At 42.9% G+C, this 22,491-nt stretch overlaps 2 protein-coding genes and 1 long non-coding RNA gene across 3 annotated transcripts; 2 read left to right on the forward strand and 1 right to left on the reverse strand.

The window, feature by feature from the left end:
• Positions 1–668: 668 nt before the first annotated feature.
• On the reverse strand, positions 669–14,272 carry LOC110499047 (uncharacterized). Its single transcript, XR_002469907.3, has 3 exons — positions 13,987–14,272; positions 11,996–12,092; positions 669–3,601 (listed from the first exon to the last, which is right to left on the reverse strand). It is a non-coding gene; the product is annotated as an uncharacterized LOC110499047 (long non-coding RNA).
• On the forward strand, positions 3,971–6,896 carry LOC110499046 (somatostatin receptor type 2-like). Its single transcript, XM_021575878.3, has 2 exons — positions 3,971–5,822; positions 6,023–6,896. The coding sequence occupies exon 1, from the start codon at positions 4,735–4,737 to the stop codon at positions 5,785–5,787; it is 1,053 nt and encodes a 350-aa protein (XP_021431553.2). The 5' UTR covers positions 3,971–4,734; the 3' UTR covers positions 5,788–5,822; positions 6,023–6,896.
• Positions 14,273–14,359: 87 nt separating the features above from the next.
• On the forward strand, positions 14,360–20,466 carry LOC110499045 (somatostatin receptor type 2). Its single transcript, XM_021575877.3, has 3 exons — positions 14,360–14,921; positions 16,566–17,362; positions 17,686–20,466. The coding sequence occupies exons 2-3, from the start codon at positions 16,637–16,639 to the stop codon at positions 18,100–18,102; spliced, it is 1,143 nt and encodes a 380-aa protein (XP_021431552.2). The 5' UTR covers positions 14,360–14,921; positions 16,566–16,636; the 3' UTR covers positions 18,103–20,466.
• The last annotated feature ends 2,025 nt before the right edge of the window (positions 20,467–22,491 follow it).

Raw genomic sequence — 22,491 nt, forward strand, 5'->3', positions numbered from 1 at the left:
CAGGTCATCTATAAGTCTATGCTAGGTAAAGCTCCGCCTTATCTCAGTTCACTGGTCACGATAACAACACCCACCCGTAGCACACGTTCCAGCAGGTATATCTCACTGATCACCCCCAAAGCCAACACCTCATTTGGCCGCCTTTCCTTCCAGTTCTCTGCTGCCAGTGACTGGAACGAATTGCAAAAATTGCTGAAGTTGGAGACTTTTATTTCCCTCACCAACTTTAAACATCAGCTATCTGAGCAGCTAACCGATCGCTGCAGCTGTACATAGTCCATATGTAAATAGCCCATCCAATCTACCTACCTCCTCCCCATACTGTTTGTATTTACTTTTCTGCTCTCTTGCACACCATTATCTCTATTTGCACATCATCATCTGCACATTTATCACTCCAGTGTTAATCTGCTCAATTGTAATTATTCGCTCCTATGGCCTATTTATTGCCTACCTCCTCATGCCTTTTGCACACACTGTATATATACTTTTTTTTATACTGTGTCATTGACTTATTTATTGTGTTATTGGTTTGTTTATTGTTTACTCCATGTGTAACTCTGTGTTGTCTGTGTCACACTGCTTTGCTTTATCTTGGGCAGGTCGCAGTTGCAAATGAGAACTTGTTCTCAACTAGCCTACCTGCTTAAATAAAGGTGAAATATATATTTTTTTTTTATGTTTGGAGGAAAAAGGGGGAGGCTTGCAAGCCGAAGAACACCATCCTAACCGTGAAGCACAGGGGTGGCAGCATCATGTTGTGGGGGTGCTTTGTTGCAGGATTGACTGGTGCGCGTCATAAAATAGATGGCATCATGAGAATGGAAAATTATGTGGCTATGTTGAAGCACCATCTCAAGACATCAGTGTTAAAGCTTGATCGCAAATGGGTCTTCCAAATGGACAATGACCCCAAGCATACTTCCAAAGTTGTGGCAAAATGGCTTAAGGACAACAAAGTCAAGGTATTGGAGTGGCCATCACAAAGCCCTGACGTCAGTCCTATAGAACATTTGTGGGCTGACTGAAAAAGTGTGTGTGAGCAAGGAGGCCTACAAACCTGACTCAAGTACACCAGCTCTGTCAGGAGGAATGGGCCAAACTTATTGTGTGAAGCTTGTGGAAGGCTATCCGAAATGTTTGACCCAAGTTAAACAAGTTCAAGTCAATGCTACCGAATACTAATTGAGTGTATGTAAACTTCTGAACCACTGGGAATGTGATGAAGAAATAAAAGCTGAAATGAATCATTCTCTCTAGTATTATTCTGACATTTCACATTCTTAAAATAAAGTGTCAACCCTAATTGACCTAAAACAGGGAATATTTACTGGGATTAAATTTCAGGAATTGTGAAAAACTGAGTTTCGACTTCAACTGTAGGTAACATCAGTGACAAAAGGCAACACAAGCATTTTTTGGTTATTTAATATAGCAAAAATATCCAAATACATTAAGCTGTCATTTATGTTGATTTCTATTGTTAAGAGGTTAATGATTATCTGACTAATATATATTAAATGACAATATAAAGGCAACATGCAATAATTTCAAAGATTTTACTGAGTTACAGTTCATATAAAGAAATCCGTCAATTGAAATAAATTAATTTGGCCCTAATCTATGGATTTCACATGTCTAGGGATACAGATATGCATCTGTTGGTCACAGACTCCTTTTTTTAAAGTTAGGGGTGTGGATCAGAAAACCAGTCACTATTAGGTGTGACCACCATTTACCTCATGCAGTGTGACACATTTCCTTCGCATAGAGTTGATCAGGCTGTTGATTGTGGCCTGTGGAATGTCCCACTCCTTTTCAATGGCTCTGCGAAGTTGCTGGATATTGGCGGGAACTGGAACACACTGTTGTACACGTCAATCCAGAGCATCCCAAACATGCTCAATGGGTGACATGTCTGGTTAGTATGCAGGCCATGGAAGACCTGGGACATTTTCAGCTTCCAGGAATTGTGTATAGATCCTTGCTACATGGGGCTTTGCTTTATCATGCTTAAACATGAGGTGATGGAGGGAGAATCACACGACAATGGGCCTCAGGATCTCATTACGGTATCTCTGTGCATTCAAATTGCCATCGATAAAATGCAATTGTGTTGTCCATAGCTTATTCATGCCCCTATCATAACCCCACCATAACCCCACCGCCACCATGGGGCACTCTGTTCACAACGTAGACTTCATCAAACCGCTTGCCACAGGACGCCAATTGAAAACGGGATTCATCTTTGAAGAGCTAATTTCTCCAGAGTGCCAGTGGTCGTGGAAGGTAAGCATTTGCCCACTGAAATCGGTTACGACAACGAACTACAGGACGACGAGCATGCAGATAAGCTTCCCTGAGAATGGTTTCTTACAGTTTGTGCAGAAATTATTTGGTTGTGCAAACCCAGTTTCATCAGCTGTCCAGGTGGCTGGTCTCAGACGATCCCGCAGGTGAAGAAGCCGGATGTGGAGGTCCTGGGCTGGCGTGGTTACACGTTATACGGTTGTGAGGCCGGTTGGACATACTGTAAAATTCTCAAAAACAACGTTGGAGGCAGCTTATGGTAGAGAAATGAACATTCCTGCAGTCAGCATGACAATTGCACGCTCCTTCAGAACTGTGACAGTGTGTTGTGTGACAAAATTGCATATGTTAGAGTGGCCTTTTATTGTCCCCATCACAAGGTGCACCTGTGTGATGATCATGCTGTTTAATCAGCTTCTTGATATGCCACACCTGTCAGGTGGATGGATTATCTTGGAAAAGGAGAAATGCTCACTAACAGAGATGTGCACAGAATCTGAGAGAAATACGCTTTTTGTGTGTATGGAACATTTCTGGGATCTTTTATTTCAGCTCATGAAACATGGGACCAACATTTTACATGTTGCGTTTATATTTTTGTTCAATATATATTTTTTAATTGTCTGGTCAAAAAACAAAATTTTCGTAGAAAGACCCATGTAACAGATGTAACGACCCATGTAACAAGGCACAGGTGATGTCCCTGGTGTTTTATCTTAAAGGCCACTTATTGTCATCTGGAAGAATCAAGGTGGCCTGTGGGTTCTGTGTTTGTGAACTTGACTGTATTTGATCTCAAACAAACACCTCTGCACTTTAGTAAGGACATTTCAGATACACTATGTGTCTTGTCCATCATAATAGAATGACAAAGTTATCCGTGAAATCCAATGCCTGAGAAATTCAGAACATTTAGCTTCATGAAACCGAGTGTCTCTAAAGAGGTTACTTCTTTGAAGTCGGCTACTACTCCTCTGGGGAGGTACCTGATCTGGTATCTTGTACCAAGACTACAAAGGCATTTCTCACTTTACAGAGGCCTGTAAAATGCCATGCACTAGGAGTTAATGGGTGTGGGGAATGGAAAGTGAGCATTTAGGAAAATAAATTATTCTCATATACAGGGGATAGTGGATCAGATCGGTAACTATGATGGTACTGAATGTTCCACTCGCCTGAACCACTTTGGCACCTGGATGTGTTGATGATGTGCGGGACGTGTTGATGTGTTTGTTCTGTGCTATGCGGCTCCTGGGTCGGTGGGCTGCCGGGGTATTCCAGCTATGCGTGTCTGAGGGGAAACAGGACAGAGGCAATCATTCATCCTGCCTCCTATCTACCCGCCTGCCATCCCCCCACCCACAATGGGCCACATCCTCTCTCTCTTTCTCTCTGTCACTCTCTCACACACACTCTCTCTCTCTCTCTCGCTGTCTCCGTGATGAATGAACTGCCATGGAACAAAGCCAATCAGAGAGAAAAGTACAAGACAAAGACCAAAAAACAACAACCCTGAAAAACTGACAGGGGCTTCATTCCTGTCAACAGTTCATCCATTAGAGCCAATCTTGAAGGTGGGTGGCCCTAGCTGGGAAGTGGTGGGGTATGTGTGTGGAAGTGTGGGGGTAGTTCAGCTCAGAGTGACCCCACACTGAACTGTAAGGGAAGTATAGGAGAGCAGAGTGGTGGTGTTGGTGAGAGAGAAGGATTGGATGTGTGTGGTGGGGGTGGGGGTGGGGGTGGGTGAAGGGAGGAGAGGAAGAAAAAAAAAGCTGGAGAGCACTTTCTGGAGAAGGTTCAGTTATGAAAACAAAAGTATTGTAACAGATGGGGCCAGCTGCACCTTGGAAACAGCATAAAAGCGGGTCCGGGAGAGCCAAGGGAGCTTATCAGCCTCACAGGAGAGCCAGAGGGACGCTGACTGACGGGGCTCGCGGCGGCAGACACACACTTTAGCACTGCGGGGGGAGATATAAAAGCACTCTCACACACAGCGTCCAGCCGTCTGGCACACTCCACACTTCACTGAAGGGCTCCGTTTGACTTGGGTGTGAGTTTCTCATCACGGAGAATGCTTCCTCCAAAACACCACACGACTCAACTTGAAAGGTTTTAGAGGAAAAAGAGATTGATTTGGACAGCATATGACCACAAACATTCCCTCTCTTTAAAGATTGGATGTTTTTTGGGCTAAGTAGCAGCCAGGTTTTGGGGGTACTTTTGTGATGTGGATATTAATGGTGGACGGGCACTGTCAAGCTGTTCGCAGAGGAAAAGATAGAAAGACAGGAACGTTTTTGAATTCTAACCCACTGTTATTGTGACTATTTTAACACCTTTTAAAAAAAATTGTCTTTCATCTTTTTCACATTCTCCACAACTTATCCAAACCAAGTATTGAAAAACTGAGGTATTGAAGCGAAGATGGACTCCTCATTCACCTCAGAAATGTTTTACAATGCGGGGTCGATCGCAGCCCCCACCGCCAGTTACCTGGACGAGGACATCTATCTGCAGGAGGATCTGGATGTGTTCAGTGTGACCATGGCTGTTCTCTACCTGGTTGTGTGCATCGTAGGGCTGGCCGGGAACACCCTGGTCATCGTGGCCGTCTTAAAGCTGGACAAGATGGCTTCCGCCACCACGGTCTACATCTTTAACCTGGCCTTGGCCGACGCCCTATTCATGGTGGGCCTCCCCTTTATCGCCATCCAGAACTTCCAGAACCACTGGGCCTTTGGGGACCTGGCCTGCAAGCTGGTCATGGTCCTGGATGGCATCAACCAGTTCACCAGCGTCTTCTGCCTGACCGTGATGAGTATTGACCGCTACATGGCGCTGGTCGACCCACTGCGGTTCGCCCGCTGGCGCACGCCTAGGCGGGCCAAGATTGTCAGCGGCTTCCTGTGGCTGTTCTCTCTGCTGCCTGTCCTCCCCATGGCCATTCACTTCTCGGACAGGGACGGCCTGTGCACGGTGGACCCCCACGTGACCTCTGACTCCTGGTGGCTTGCCTTCCTCAGCTATACTTTTGTCCTGGGCTTCGCTCTGCCCTCCCTGGTCATGACTGTCTCCTACACTGCCCTGGTGGTCACCCTGAGGACTCACCGTTGCCAGGCCAGCTCCCCAAGCCAGGAGAGTCATTGCCTAGAGACCCAGGTCACCAAGATGGTGGTGGCAGTGGTGCTGGTGTTCGGCGTGTGCTGGCTGCCTTTCTACACCTTCAACTTCTGCTCTCTCTACCGTATGGACCTGGTGTTGACCTTCGCCAGGGGCTTTGAGTTCGTGGTGCTGCTGTCTTACTCCTGGAGCTGTGCCAACCCCATACTGTACGCCTGCCTCTCCGAATCCTTTGGACGCCACTTCCTCACCCTCCTCTGCCCCACCAAAAGGTCTCCCAGCGTACACTGCAACCCTGACACGGAGCGCTATGACCTCAATGACACGAACAGGAGGGACATCAGTGTGGTGGCGTAGAGAAGCCAGAAAAAAAAATTCACATCAGCCTCAAGGTACAATATGTAAATGTGGAAACTTTGTGTACGTATGTACCGTATGCAAACTTGCCCTATCAATTATTACCTTCATTATTGTGTATATAAGGAGGTCGGTAAAGATGAGTGTTTTTCTATACAAGTGTTTCTGTACAGCTGTTGTTTTTCTACTGGATAATGTACTTTATATTTCCGCTCTGCTCTGGCTTTTTCCTCAGATTTGACTTCTAACACAGCTGTTGTGCGTTGGCCCCGCTGCTCTAGCACACCTCGGTCATTTGATTTTCCATAACTCATGAAATGAAGCATAAATGATGCGACAACAGAGAGGCGGTGAAAGGTGGCATGTAAACAAGATAGCAGCTATGTGTTGCTGGCCAAGACAATGAGCTCCCAGAAGACCCACAGAAGTTGACTCAATGACTTTTGGGGTGATGTCATGGTTGTCATGGAAGTCAGCTCAGAGTTGATTTCTTTAGGGGAAATTCTTACTACAGAACTGTTTGGGGTGAGATACGAAGGACAAGACGAAAAGGTGTTTGGTTCATCCCAAGATTAGTCCTATTGGATGTTCATAGAGTAAGAATGTTCATACTGTAACTATGGATGGTTTATACTTATTAAAATGCTTGTTGTATGTGGCTTAATATTTTTAAGTTATTCAGTCTTAACAGGGTACATTTTGTATTAGTTATATATATTTTTTGCCTAAATGAAATATAATGAGTTTTCCTGACGGAGGAAGATGAATGAAAAATGTATTACTTTATGTAAACTTTATGATCAAGCAACTGATTCTTTATCAAGACAATGGACCAAAAAAATACAAGCTAGAGATTGATGGTATAATCATCGTCATAATTCAAATCATAACCATCGTCATCAACACATTTTTTTGTAGTTGCTTTCATGTTGCACATTAGTTTCACAGTTTACAAATATTGTTTATGGATACGTATTACACATTGCTGCTTGAATCTCACTCACTGCCTTACTCACTACTGTATCATCACCTTCCTGTTTTAAATATAAAATCTCACATGAGAGAAAGCTAACTGAAGGAATTTTCCATTAAAACATACAAATCACAATGTTGGGTTTTTCTACTTAGGTTCGTTACAAAAATAAATAATCTGTGAGGCTCAAGTTAGTGAACTACTTCCATAGTTATACAGTATGTGTGTATGACTATAGCCTCCTGGTTCACACGGAGCGTACCAAACATTAGGAACACCTGCTCTTTCCATGACATAGACTAACCAGGTGAATCCAGGTAAAAGCGATGGTCCCTTATTGATGTCACTTGATAAACCCACTTCAAATCAGTGTAGATGTAGGAGAGGAGACAGGTTAAAGAATGGTTTTCAAGCCTTGAGACAATTGAGACATGGATTGTGTACGTGTGCCATTCAGAGGGTGAGTGGGCAAGACAAAATATTGAAATGCCTTTAAACGGGGTATGGTAATATAGGTGCCAGGTGCACCGGTTTCAGTGTCTCAAGAACTGCAACGCTGCTGGGTTTTTCACACTCAAACGTTTCCGGCGTGTATCAAGAATGGTCCACCACCCAAAGGACATCCAGCCAATTTGACACAATTGTGGGAAGCATTGGAGTCAACATGGGCCAGCATCCCTGTGTAACAATTTCGACACCTTGTAGAGTCCATGTCCGGACAACTTGAGGCTGTTTTGAGGGCAAAAGGGGGTGCCTCTCAATATTAGGAAGTGCAACAATATGTTTCTAATATTTTGTACATTCCATGTATAAACAGTTTGCTTGTGGTGAACTGTGTGGTGGGTTTGCACTATGAGATGTTCTGACCAACTTTATGTTACAATTTGTGGTTCTCTGTGAAGCCTAGTGTAGAGCTGCTCTGAGACTAAATATTTACGACCTGAGCCCTATTCTACGAATCAGGTTTGCAGAGTTAGTTTAGTAACTTTGGTCAGCTCTGACTTCAACTCGAGATGACCAAGACCATGAAAGTGGCTTACCTTTTAGCCAGGTGAATTTCTATGACAACGAATCCTTCCATGGCCGTGGGAAGATTGGAGGTGCTGAGCCACGAGTTGAGGACCAATAAAATGAAATACCCTCCCTCTCACAAAGATTGTCATCATCACCTTCATTTGACGAAGACGACTGATTTAAATATTTTATTAATCAAATTTGTCGTGTGTAATGTTAGAATACATGTCACATTACACACTTAGTGATGACAGCATTTGCTTCCAAATGTAACAGGTTTTTTTGCACGTATGTATTTGGAAATGTGCGAAAGGCAAACTGACAGCCGCAACCAACCATAGAAATATAATCCATAGATGGCAGTTCCCAGTCAAGGGACTCCCTAAAAACACAGCACTTCGATACATCTGTATTGAAGTGGCGTGTTTTTATGGAATATCTCCCATTCAAGTCAAGACTGTCACCCATCGTTAGCGTACCCATGGGTTTAACAGTGAAATTCCCAGGTTTAGAGGTTCCAAAATCCTTCTAGGAATTATACGTCTATGGCCACAACTCAACAAGGTGTTCCACAGATGGAAGAAGGAGCGACGGGAGTGGGAAAAGGGTACTTGTGCATTGAGAAGCACACCAAATCACACCAAAGACGGCATTAAAAATAAGTCATAAAATAAAGATGGCACTTCTAAAAGCCTATTTCACACCATAGCCTGCTGAATGTGCAAGGTAACTTTTCATTCATTTTGATTTCAGAACAACTGAAAATGTGGCGCTGACTTGCCCATGGATTGATGTTTCAGCATTGTCTCAATGAAGAGTTTGCCGTTCAACTAGCCATGTGCGACATGCACGCGACGATACAAGCCTGCTAGAGTTAGCGGCAAGTGGACAAGCTATATCGACCTTCGTAGGATGAAGCCTGACCTGGAATGTGAAGCTAGATTTATAAAAGCCTAAGTAGATCTAGCTTGCTTCGTAGTATATCACTCTGCTAACTAGGGCCTTGGACTGACTTGTGTCTGGCATGTGGACTATGTTAAAGAAGCAATAAAATATAAAATGTGCAGCGTTCACAGTAAGTTTTAAGAGGAGTTCCACTGGTTAAAATGTGCCCCTCTTTAAGGGTTCACTGGCAGATTTCAAACTTGTGTGCTTCTGATACATTGTCGCTTGTTTTTTTGTTGTTTTTACGAGTTCATATTGCAAAGGGAAGACATTCCAAAAGATTCTGAAGTTTTTGTTTTTCTGAAGCGAGCTTGATCAATGTCAAGGGTCAATAGGGGCATGTTTGCTCATTCTGGGTTTGAACAACATCAAAGGAAGAGAGACTGACTCTAAGGTTGTATATGTGCAGCTCTATGATGTGCAAATCTGTAGGGATTATGGGATTCTGGAAATGGGTCCATGAGGGTCAGTGCAAATAAAACATTTGAACGGTCATCCTCCAATAAGGTTTTAATTAAAGACTTTGCTTAATGTTGCAGACAATTAGTTTTCCTTGTTATTTTTGCTAGATGCGATCCAACCTTCCCTCTTCTTCAGTAATTAGAAGCAGCTGCTAACTGCCGGTGACAGACAGCAGTAAAGAATAATAATGGCCACCATGGGAGTGTGGGTGGGAAATTAATCAATAAAGTTCAATTACACAATCCATGTCTAATAGCTATCAGCTGTCATCAATGACTCTCTCTCACACACACACACACACACACACACACACACACACACACACACACACACACACACACACACACACACACACACACACACACACACACACACACACACACACAGCACCTAATTTTTCATCCTCAGGCAGATATCCATTGCATTCTGAAATTATTCAGACCCCTTGACTTTTTCCACATTTTGTTATGTTAAAGCCTTATTCTAAAATTGATTAAATAGTTTTTATCCTTCATCAATCTACAAACAATACACCATAATGACTAAGATTTTTTTTTGTTTGATGATATTTTGGCAAATGTACTAAACAGTAAAAAAAAACTGAAATATTACATTTACATAAGTATTCAGACCCTTTACTCAGTACTTTTTTGAAGCCCCTTTGGCAGTGACTACAGTCTCGAGTCTTCTTGGGTATGACGCTACAAGTCCAGTCTGAGGTCCTGAGTCCTCTGGAGCAGGGTTTCATCAAGGACCTCTCTATACTTTGCTCCATTCATCTTTCCCTCGATCCTGACTAGTCTCCCAGTCCCTGCCACTGATGCTGCCAGCACAATTCTTCACCGTAGAGATTGTGCCAGGTTTCCTCCAGACGTCACGCTTGTTTTCCATCTTGGTTTCATCTTGGTTTCATCAGACAAGATAGTCTTGTTTCTCATGGTCTGAGAGTTATTTAGGTGCCTTTAAGCAAAGTCCAAGCAGCTGTCATGTGCCTTTTATTGAGGAGTGGCTTCCGTCTGGCCACTCTACCATAAAGGCCTGATTGGTGGAATGCTGCAGAGATGGTTGTCCTTCTGGAAAGTTCTCCAAACTCCACAGAGGAACTCTGGAGCTCTGTCAGAGTGACCATCGGGTTCTTGGTCACCTCCCTGTCCCTTTTCCCCCGATTGCTCAGTTTGGCCGGGCGGCCAGCTCTAGGAAGGGTCTTGGTGGTTCCAAACTTCTTCCATTTACAATTGATGGTGGCCACTGTGTTCTTGGGGACCTTCAATGTTGCAAAAAAATTGTTGATTCCCTTCCCCAAATCTGTGCCTTGACACAATCCTGTCTCGGAGCTCTGCGGACAATTCCTTCGATCTCATGGCTTGGTTTTTGCTCTGAAATGCACTGTCAACTTTGGGACCTTATATAGACAGATGTGTGCCTTTCCAAATCATGTCTAACCAATTTACCACGCCAATCAAGTTGTAGAAACATCTCAAGCATGACCAATGGAAACAGGATGCTGTTACACCCTGATCTGTTTCGTTTCACTTGTCCTTGTGATTGACTCCACCCCCCTCCAGGTGTCACCCATCTTCCCTATTACCCTCAGTGTATTTATACCTGTGTTCTCTGTTTGTCTGTTGCCAGTCTGTCTTGTCTTGCCAAGTCAACCAGTGTTTTCCAAGCTCCTGTTCTTCCTAGCCTCTTTTCTCTAGTCCTCCCGGTCCTGACCTTTTGCGTGCCCTGACACTGAGCTCGATTGCCTGACCATTCTTTCTGCCCCTGACCTCGAGCCTGCCTGCCGCCTTGTACTGTTTTGACCCTGACCTAGTTATGAACTCTTGCCTGTCTCTGGCCTTCCCCTCATTGTTCAATAAATATCAGAGACTCAAACCATCTGCCTCCTGTGTCTGCATCTGGGTCTCGCCTTGTGTCGTTATAGATGCACCTGAGCTCAATTTCGAGACTTATAGCAAAGGGTCTGAATACTTATGTAAATAAGGTATTTTTTGTTTTAGTTTTTTATAAATTTGCAAACATTTCTAAAAACCTGTTCTCGCTTTGTGTTTATGGGGTATTGTGTGTAGATTGATGAGGAAATGTTTTTATTTAATTAATTTTACAATAAGGCTGTAACGTAACACAGTGTGGAAAAGGGGAAGGTTTCTGAATACTTTCCGAATGCACTGTAACTGAAATTTAGTGAACAGTGTAGAATTGTAGCAAACAGGCTAATTTCCACTAGATATCACGGCCACAAAGTCAGAACAGTTTGACAGCAGATGCCGCACCGGCGGGATAAATGAATAGCCAAATATCACAGCCAATCACAACACTGTGAAACACTATCATTCCACTATCAGTGGCAGATGTATTATGGACATGTTCTGTAATTACAGTGCAAAAAAACTTTTTTTGTAAATGTTTTCTGCCATACATAGAGTCCCTCTTCTATGCCAGGGTTTACCAAACTCTACCCTGGGGGTCCCCCCTTGGTGCACATTTAGTTTTTTGCCCTAGCACTACACAGCTGATTTGATAATCAAAGCTTGACGATGAATGATTATTTGAATCAGCTGTGTAGTGCTAGGGCAAATAACAAAATGTTTCGTCAAGGGGGGACCCCAGGGTAGAGTTTGGTAAACCCTGCTCTATGGTACCATTTGGATTTAACCCAAGAATACAACTCTAAATGAATATGAAGATATGGCATTGCAATTGCTACTTTCTGAAACAAGAGATTTGTTTAGCACATTCCTGGAAAATATTTATCATAGAATTGCCCTGACTCTGCAAAGGGGCTGTACTATTTGGAGAGTCAATGCATACCATGGCCATGACGATATCGGAATCCTTGTGTGTCCCGGTCCTGTGGTGTCAAAGAATCACAACGGGTCCTCTTAAGGCACCACACTCTCACCACTCTCTGCAACGTTTTGCGAGGGAAGACATAGAGAGCAAAGAGAGAATCAATGTTATGGACATGTGGGAAGTAAAAAGCAGATGACCCGAGATGTGAAGATGACATGCCTCCAACTCAGCCCAGAGCGGGGTGTCCTTCAGATGCAAAGTAGTTCCCCACAGCCTCTGGCCATCAATCCTGGTGCAAGCCCCCACACATCCACTCAAGCATCCTTACAAACAACTGTCAGTGGTTATGAGATAGATCATTTCAGTTTCAAAATACTTTCATTTGTAATGTTGCTAAGGCCACCAATGAAGGATGGGAAGCTTCAGGATGCAAAATTATTCATCACAAAACATTGATGTTGTAAAAGAGCATGGGTTTTTAAATACCCACATTTTGTAGAATAGACATAATTTATGCATCAGAGATTTGAAACGGTGGTCACTGTTGGTCCAGCAGCATCGCCATTGTTAGGGGTTGGCTTCCGGGGCTGTAGCCCTGAATGTTTTTGTTCTAGCCGCCAACCTTTTGATGGTCAAAGAATTGTGAAATTGAAGGCTGTAAAAAAAAAAAGTGACATGTGCTTTAGGACCTGGTGGACACCTTGGAATGGGTGGGCAGGCTGTTTGGCTCGTTGGATTGGTCAGAGTGTATGTTTGAATTTGTTACAGTGTAGATGTATGTGTTCCAGCAGGACACTCAAATTAGTATGATATGGTTACATAAGACAGATGATTACTTAAGGCAAACATTAAAGGAGGGAGAGAGGGAAGGAAGGAAGGAAGGTGGATGTATAACGCAAACTTCTAGCAACCAAACTTCTAGCAAACCAAAGGTTCGACTCTCATCACGGACAACTTTTTTATTTAAGCTAATTAGCAACTATGCAATTACTTACTACTTTGCAACAGCTTATCATGTTAGCTAACTCTTCCCCTAAGCCTAACCTTAACCAAACTCCTAACCTTAACCCTAACCTTCACCCCTAACCCTTAGCCTAGCTAACATTAGCCAACTAGCCACTTAGCTAATGTTAGCCACAACAACTTGGAATTCGTAACATATGTATTGCAAATTCGTAACATATTGTATGAATTGTCATTCATAAGATTTTAGTTTAGTATGTCTACCCCTGAGTCCAGGTTGGTTCCAGAGTAGAGAAACCCACAGTCACTACTGGAATTGAAAACTGGCAGTGTCTGCTGTGGCAGGATGGAAGGTACCAGTTACCTGAATTATATTATATTTATATTGTATAGGCTTTTGAATAGAATTGACATGAGTAGATACTTATAGTATTTTTTTCAACATTCTTATAAGATTCCATCCCTCAATGTTCATCTCAAAGTGCATTTAACTATTGAAATTCCTTTTTTCTCTCTCCGAAGGGCCCCGGCCACTAGGGCTCTCAATTTACTGTTGAGAGTTAGAATACACAAGTTACAATTTCAACATTTGACTGTGCTTCAGCAGTTTTTATCTTGTTATGTCAGTCATTGACAGTCACTTAATTAGTCATGTCAGATAACAATTTTTAGATTGGTAGTTAGTTTAGCCAGCTATCTAAACTTGTAGTAATCATGGCCGAATACCACGCAGGGCAAGAACCCAGGGGCCCTGACCTCCAGGGGGCCCCCATTGATTTTGTTAGTCACTCTCACTCAGATATCATTAACATGGTATAAGTATTGGCAAAATGTGTAAAAGTGCAGGAAATTAGCTTTAAAACTGCAAAAATGTCTCTCCATCCCATTGCAAAATTGGCAGAACTGCAGGAAATTAGCTGTAAAAGTGCACATTTTCTTTCTCTGCCCCATGGCAAAATTAGTAGGATTGCATGACTTTAAAAAATATGTACATGTATATACCAAGGTCTGTGTGGCTTTCTCCATTGCTAACAGTTAACACTTACTTTGATATCTCCTCTATGTTAACTCCAAAACTGTTGTCTTGGTGGGTGAAGGCTTACTGGAGAGTTTGTTTACTTTTTTCAAGACTTTTAACAGTGTTTAGGTCTAGAGAACGCTTGTGGCTACCAAATCTTTTCAGAAGAATTTCTCCTTTCGTGGTTCAATATAGCGTCTGGTTGCACTCAATCTGTCGTATTGTAGCTCTCATATAAACACAGAAAATGCTCCGGTCTGGGTGACTGAGGCAACCGTTACAATTAAGGTCATTAGTATGAGCACATATCCCCCTACAAAATATGAGAGCGAGGAACTCTATGGCAGTTTCCTCCACGCAGGTCGATGTCCAGACACTGACGCACAACCCTAACCCTGTTGGGGGAGTTTGGTGAGGAGGGGAGGGAGGAGGGGGCGAGAGTATAGCGGATCCGCAGCTCCATCTGCATGCAGAGACTAAACCTGAAGAAAACGCGCACTCATCCATCATCCAATTCCACTCATCGCAGAAGTGAATCTGAGCGCTGAACAGGCTGCGCTCTTCTTTGTGCATCAGTCCTCCTGCTAGAACAGATTTCGCATTAGCTCTGGCCACGGATTCAGCGCCAGTAAGCTACTTTTGGATACATCAGTTATTCAAAACTATCTACAAATGATTTACACAATTTTGTATTGCTGAGGTATTTCAAAGAAAAATGTAATATATACTATATTGCCTATTTGACATATTAGACATACCTGTTATGTGGCAATGACCGTCACCACTTTGGCGCACAAAATACCACTGTGCGCAATGGGAGAACAGGTGCATTATATGTTAAGTGTAAGCCACAGGGCAGATTGTTGCCTTCCGTTGGATTTTCAGTGATGGTCAGAAAACTCTTGGCTGAAATTAAAACATTCCAAAATGGACCTAATGTGACGTTAAAGTTTACAAATAAAGGTAAGTTTAACCTGTACATACATCTTGAAATTGTATATGTGCTATTAACAAATAATAAGCCAATTAACTGTGATCTTGGTTTTTGCAAAAGGCATGCTCAATAATAGTAATAGTCTACCATATGAATAACTAATGTATATATTTTTTTATCGGAAACTTTAGTTCAATTGACACCTTCTGTTAAATGTTCTACCTGAAGTAAATTGTGACAGCGCATCTGTAATTTTTTAGTCTAATCAAGGTTACTTCTCGTGCGCGTTTGTGTGCCATTGTGCGTGTTGTAGAATTTGAATGCCTGCAATGTATCACCATTTTACTTGACTTAAACAATTCATTTAATGTTATTGTCCATCTTTGGTAGGCAAACAGATCAAACAATAAATGAATATAAAATAACCTCTCTAACAATATTGAACAAAAATATTACAATGTGAAGTCTGTTTTGGCGTGAGACATATTTTAGAATGATAGAAGACAGACTAATCATAACCACCTTGCATTTATGAGACCAATTTTTCTGATTAAATAAATATAATCAATACTGAACAAGTGTAATCTAATTTCTGATTAAAAAAAACAATCTAGTCATTTTTCTCACAATTGCCTACTGAGTACGTTTTAAAAAGATCTACAATATAAAAACAAAACCTCTCTTAAGAAAATGACTGCCACTGTCTGTAATTAGAGCGCAAAGGTTGCCCATGTAGTGCACCCAGCTCCTCATCTCCAGAACAATCCAATAGAATGCCTGCATTTGCGCAATAAACCCGGATCCACAGATGCCAAACAATAACAACATCAAATCTTGACCTGTGCCCTGCAAATATATTTTATCCCATAATGAAACATTCCCAATGGTTTTGTTTTTCTAAGTAAATCATCTCTCAGCAACCACAAACACATAGTCAATGAACGGGTTCAACATTAGTTTGCCATTGTCTGGTCCTTATCAATAAATAAAACAGTTTAGTGCAAAACAATTGAATCATTTGCATCAGAAAGTAGTTTCATTACAACACCCAGAGGAATCCCATCCTCTGGGGGTAGCATTGGCAAATGCACCATAGCCTAAAACTATAGCATAGCGCTGATCCTATCCATCATTTATTTCTGCTGAGGAATCAATGGCTGTTTTCCCAAAGGGTCTAACATCAACTTGAGGTTGTTTGTCCAATCCAGATCAATTAAATCAACATTTGTCATCAGTATGTACAGTACACATAGCTGCTGCTAGACACAGTGGAAGAGACACAAGGGTATAAAGTCCCAACCGTTCAACACATTAAAGTTAAAATAAAAAATAAAAAAACACACAGAAAGCCCTACAGGAGGAGTGTGGGGGCCTGCAAGTGTATTGTGTGGGGGCCTATAAGTGATGGGCAGGCTTTATTAAGTAACTTCATGTTGCTTGAAAGACAGTCATAAACCCTTATATAGTATGGGCTAACAGTTGCCATGGTGCTTGGAAGGAATGTATTCTCCTTCACCATGGTGTTGCTCTGTTGTCATTCTCTCTCTCTCCATTCTCTCTCTCCATTCTCTCTCTCTCCATTCTCTCTCTCCATTCTCTCTCTCTCCATTCTCTCTCTCCATTCTCTCTCTCTCCATTCTCTCTCTCTCTCTCTCTATGTACTGTGCACTCAGGTGGGATGTGACACTAGAGTCCCCTATCTCAACCCTGAAACAGACTCAACCCAGCCCTCCTCCCTGTCAGTATGGATCTCTGGCCTCTCCTCTTATCATCCCCCAACCTCTCCCTCCCCGAGCCCCTGTACTATGACAGCTACTTCCCAGGGAACGAGTCCGACCAGGGGTCCCGGAATGACACTCCTGACGAGACCCAACAGGTCTTCGACAAGACCAGCTCCGTGGTTATTACCTTCATCTACTTCATGGTCTGCGCCGTGGGCCTGACGGGCAACACCTTGGTGATCTATGTCATCCTGCGCTACGCTAAGATGAAAACAGTCACTAACATTTACATCCTGAACCTGGCCGTGGCTGACGTCCTCTGTATGCTGAGTCTACCCTTTATCGCCATGCAGCTGGCCCTGGTCCACTGGCCCTTCGGCTCTGTGCTCTGCCGTCTGGTCATGACCGTGGACTGCCTCAACCAGTTCACCAGCATCTTCTGCCTCACGGTCATGAGCATCGACCGCTACCTGGCCGTGGTCCACCCCATAAAGTCCACCAAGTGGCGGAAGCCACGCGTGGCTAAGATCATCAACCTGACCGTGTGGGGAGTGTCCCTGCTGGTCAACCTGCCAATCATGATCTTCAGCGGTCTGATGCCCAATAAGAACGAGGCGTGGGTATGTACCATTGTGTGGCCAGAGCCTCAGGAGGCCTATCAGACGGCCTTCATGTTCTACACCTTCTTCCTGGGTTTCTTCCTGCCGCTCACCATCATCTGCCTCTGTTACCTGCTTATCATCGTCAAGGTGAGCTCCTCCTCCCTATTAATAGTGTTTTATTCTCAAGTTCATTCATCTTTTACTTCTTTGGTGAAGTTCTCCCATCTATTCTGATATAGTATTTATTGACCTATAATCTAGAATTATAGAGATACGGTGTCTTCAGAAAGTATTCACACCCCGCTTGACTTATGACTTATTCACATTTTGAATTCCGGCTCTAACACAACAAAATGTGCAAAAAGTCAAGGGGTGTGAATACTTTCTGAAGGCACTGTAGGTACAGTTGCGGCATCGATGAAGGTAGTACCAATAACAAAGGATGTGTCCCCTCTCTCCCCGGCCACTAGGTGAAGTCGTCAGGCATGCGCGTGGGCTCAACTAAGCGTAAGCGCTCGGAGAGGAAGGTGACCAGAATGGTGTCAATCGTAGTGGCCATGTTCGTGCTCTGCTGGCTGCCCTTCTACGTGTTCAACGTCACCTCGGTGACGGGCACCATCAACACCACGCCTGTCCTCAAGAGCACCTTTGAGTTTGTGGTGGTGCTGGGCTACGCCAACAGCTGTGCCAACCCCATCCTGTACGCCTTCCTGTCGGACAACTTCAAGAAGAGCTTTCAGAACGTTCTGTGCTTGAAGAAGGTGGCGGGCCTGGATGAGGCGGAGCGCAGCGACAGCCGCATGGAGCGGACGCGCATGGTCAAAGACGTCACCGCCGAAACGCGCAACGCAGTGCTGCTCAACGGCGAGCTGCAGACCAGTATATGACCTGTTTGCCAGAGTGTGTGAGACAGTGTTTGTGTGCGTGCTTGCTTGCTTGCATGTGTACGCGTGTGTGTGTGTGTGTGCAGGTATGAAATCCGCATAGTACTCGGTTCATCTAAGGTGGCCGTGGGGCTGCTTGAGAGTATCGTCACCCTGAACAGATGGATGGTCCTCTGCCCACTACCAGAGTGTGTGCGGACGAGTTAGATAGACCAGTCATATTAACATCACTCTCCTATAATCTGCTGAGCAGTGGCCCTGGCACCAAGGGGGTCCATACTGTCTTTTACAACATACCTGTCAAGATCCGTCTTGGAAAACAGAGAAAAAAGATTGATTTGAAGAAGAAGAAAAAGATGTCCTATCATGTTTCATTGACATGGATTGATTCATACTGTCTTGAGAGTAGGATATAAGAGAAAGAACACCTTTGATAAAGCATCTTATTTATTGATAAGGAAGATGTTACTCACCAAGTCAGATCCCCTTTGACTGAAGCTGGAGACTTTCGAATTTTGCATCCAGGAAGGTTGGAAATCCTATCTGACTGCCTTCGTGAAGCTTCTCTGACTTCAAACAAGACAACCTCGTCTGGATGTATATACAGTGCCTTCGGAAAGTATTCACACCTCTTTACTTATCCACATTTTGTTGTGTTCCCGCACAAATTTAAAATGGGTTCAATTGAGTGTGTGTCACTGGTCTACACACAATACCCCGTAATGTCAAAGTTAAACAAGTATTCAACCCCTTTGTTATGGCAAGCATAAAAATGTGCTTAACAAGTCACATACAGTAATACGTTGCGTGGACTCACTCTGTGTGCAATAATAGTGTTTAACATAATTTTTGAATGACTACCTCATCTCTGTGCCCCACACATACAATTATCAGTAAGATCCCTCAGTCAAGCAGTGAATTTCAAAAACAGATTCAACCACATTGACCAGTGAGGGTTTCCAATGCCTCACAAAGTAGGGCACCTATTGAATGGTTAAAATAAAAAAACAAAGCAGATATTTCATATCCCTTTTGAGCATGTTGAAGTTCTTAATTACACTTTAGACGGTGTATCAATAAACCCAGTCACTACAAAGATACAGGCACCCTGCCTAACTCAGTTGCCAGAGAGGAAGGAAACCGCTCAGAGATTTCACCATGAGGCCAATGGTGACATTAAAACAGTTACGGAGTTTAATGCCTGTGATAGGAGAAAACTGAGGATCAACAACTTTGTACTGTAGTTACTCCACAATACTGAACTAATTGACAGACTGAAAAGAAGGAAGCTTGTACAGAATAAAAATATTCCAAAACATGCATCCTGTTTGCAAAAAGGCACTAATGTAAAACTGCAAACAAATGTGGCAAAGAAATTAACTTTATGTCTTGAATACAAAGCATTATGTTTGGGGCAAATCCAATACTACACATCACTGAGTACCACTCTTCATATTTTCACGCATGGTGGTGGCTGCATCATGTTATGGGTATGCTTGTCATCAGAAAGGACAAGGGAGTTTTTTAGGATAAAAAGAAACAGGATAGAGCTAAGCACATGGAAAATCCTAGAGGAAAACTTGGTTCAGTCTGCTTTCCAACAGACACTGGGAGACAAATTCACCTTTCAGAAGGACAATAACCTAAAATACAAGACCAAATACACACTGGAGTTGCTTACCAAGATTACATTGAATGTTCCTGAGTGGCCTAATTACAGTTTTGACTTAAATCGGCTTGAAAATCTATGGCAAGACTTGATCAAGAACCAACATGACAGAGCTTGAATAATTTTTAAAAGAATAATGTGTAAATATTGTACAATCCAGGTGTGCAAAGCTCATAGAGACTTACCCAGAAAGACTCAAAGCTGTAATCCCTGCCAAAGGTGATTCTAACATGTATTGACTCAGGGGTGTGAATACTTATGTAAATGAGATATTTCTGTATTTAACTTTCAATCCATATGCAAACATTTCTGAAAATGTTTTCACTTTGTCATTACTCAGTTTTGTGTGAAGATGGGTGAGAAAAAACATATATTTAATACATTCTGAATTGTAACACAGGTTGTAACACTACAAAATGTGGAATAAGTCAAAGGGTATGAATACTTTCTGAAGGCACTGTAGACATGGTTTTCTGTGATGTGTGTTTGTTCTCCTTGTAAAACCCAGTTCAGTTTCGATCACACACTATGTTTACTGCGCCTTGTTACTACCATTCATCTGTAGGAAGTCATTACTCTCTGATTTATATTTGGCTCAGACCTTAGACGCTAGCACAGCCAATGACAGGCAGAATAAGAGAGCATGCATGCGAATGAGAGAGAGGAGTGGTAACAGCAATGAAAAGAATAGCTTATTATCGGTTTATTGCTCTTTTTGTCCCTTTGCTTCTTCCTTTATTGATAGAATTTCAGAATACGAGAACAGAAAAACAGTACACCCATCCCTACTTCCCACCCACCCACCCACCAAGGTATCATACAAGGTTATCACAGAAAATTAAATTAAATAAGACCAAAACGTTAACAGTAATAGAAACAAAAACAATGGAAAAAGTGACATCAAATTCATAATTATAGTTGAATCTTATCAGCACAACATGTGGCCACTAGAACAGACATGACTGCTTACTAAAATATACAAGTGACACTGTGTAAAAGACAGGCTCTCCACGTATTGTATGAATGGAGACCAGGTTTAGTCTAACTTTTGTCGGGACCCAAGCACAGTGTACCTAATCTTTATCCAGAGGCAGAGATGACATTAACTCCTTAACCCACTGCATAAGGAGGGCGGCTTTGCAGACTTTCAGTGAAAGAGGACAAGGCGGCGCGCCAGCAGCGAGGCCAATGCTTTCGCATTCGCCTGATGCTTGGTAACATTCTGATCAAGGGGAAGCACTCCAAAAATAGCATTGAATGGGTTGGGGCTAATAGTCATATTACACATATGTGGAAATGCCTCAAAAATGGGGTCCCCAGAAGCCTACACAAAGATTGGCATGACCAAACCATGTGTCCCACAGTCGTTGGACTCTGGTGGCATCTCAAACACTTAGGGGTCAAACTTTGGATATGTGTGCAAAACTTTAAACTGAATGAACCTGTGCCTCATGCAAAATGATGAGGTGTGGATACGCTCAATGATATGTTGCCCAGGAAGGCGGATTAACATTCTGTAGTATGTCGTATTATCTGGAGATTGTGCCCTTCAGATCGGGATTAAGATCTAAGCACTTCTCGCCTGGACACTTAGCGGGGTCGACTGGAAATGAAGGGAAATGTTTTTTTAGCAAAGCTGTGAGTTTGCACATACCTAAAAAAGTGGGTGTTGGGAATTTTATGGTCAACCCTCAGAGTTTTGAATGAGCCGATGTGTCAATCTGCGATGCTGGGTAGACATGATTAGATGTTAATGGGGAGAAAGAAGCACTTTGGTTGTTTAAGGCAATTTCGGAATTGGGACCAGATTTTTTAGGTTTTTGACAATGGGATTCAAAACATGGGTGCCAAGGTTCATGGGCAGTGGGGAGCACAGGAACAAGACAGGAGTAGTTGGAAGGCTTGACTGTATCTCCATGAAAGCCCAAATTGGACCATCCTTGTTTTCAAATGTCGAAACCAAATAAACACATTTAAATATATTTGCTGACCAGTGGCAGTGTAAATAATTGGAAAGGCCCAGCCCGCCTGCAGGTTTAGGTCTCTCTAGATATATCTTTCGCATTTGTGGATTTTACTTATTCCCAAACCGTGTCAGATTGCATCACAACCTATCCTTGTCAATATGATAGTGTTGAAATAAGGCAGGTAGGACTGATCCCTTCTGTTCGTGAACCTTTCACCTCACACACACACCCACACACCCACACACACACACCCACACACACACACACACACACACACACACACACACACACTGTCTCTGACATGGGCGGTTCATATAGCTATTGTATACAGTTCATAATCTAGTACAACATTTTCCCACTGTCTTGGGGCCAATCTTGTTGATACTCAGCAGAGTGAGTTATGTGTCAGCATCAATCCTATGCTTTCAGAGTGACGCTGATGTTTTCTGAATGAACAGCATTGCATCATGGAGTGATGATACCTAGCCAAAGGAGCGGGGGAGCTATAGCTGCAGTGTTTTGGTTGGTAGAGAGATGGGTGGGCTTCAATACCACAGTCCAAGGGCAACATTGTTATCTCTCCAATGTGTACGGATGGGGAATCCATGGTTATGTGTTTGTGTGTGTGTGTGTGTGTGTGTGTGTGTGTGTGTGTGTGTGTGTGTGTGTGTGTGTGTATCTCATGTATTTTCTCTGGAAGGCGTGTTAGCGTGTGTGTGAGCCATAAATTTCACAGCCCATTAAAGTGGTGAAATC

This window comes from Oncorhynchus mykiss, chromosome 20 (assembly GCF_057628025.1).
Source record: "Oncorhynchus mykiss isolate SJ-2025 chromosome 20, ASM5762802v1, whole genome shotgun sequence".
Taxonomy (NCBI): Eukaryota; Metazoa; Chordata; class Actinopteri; order Salmoniformes; family Salmonidae; genus Oncorhynchus; species Oncorhynchus mykiss.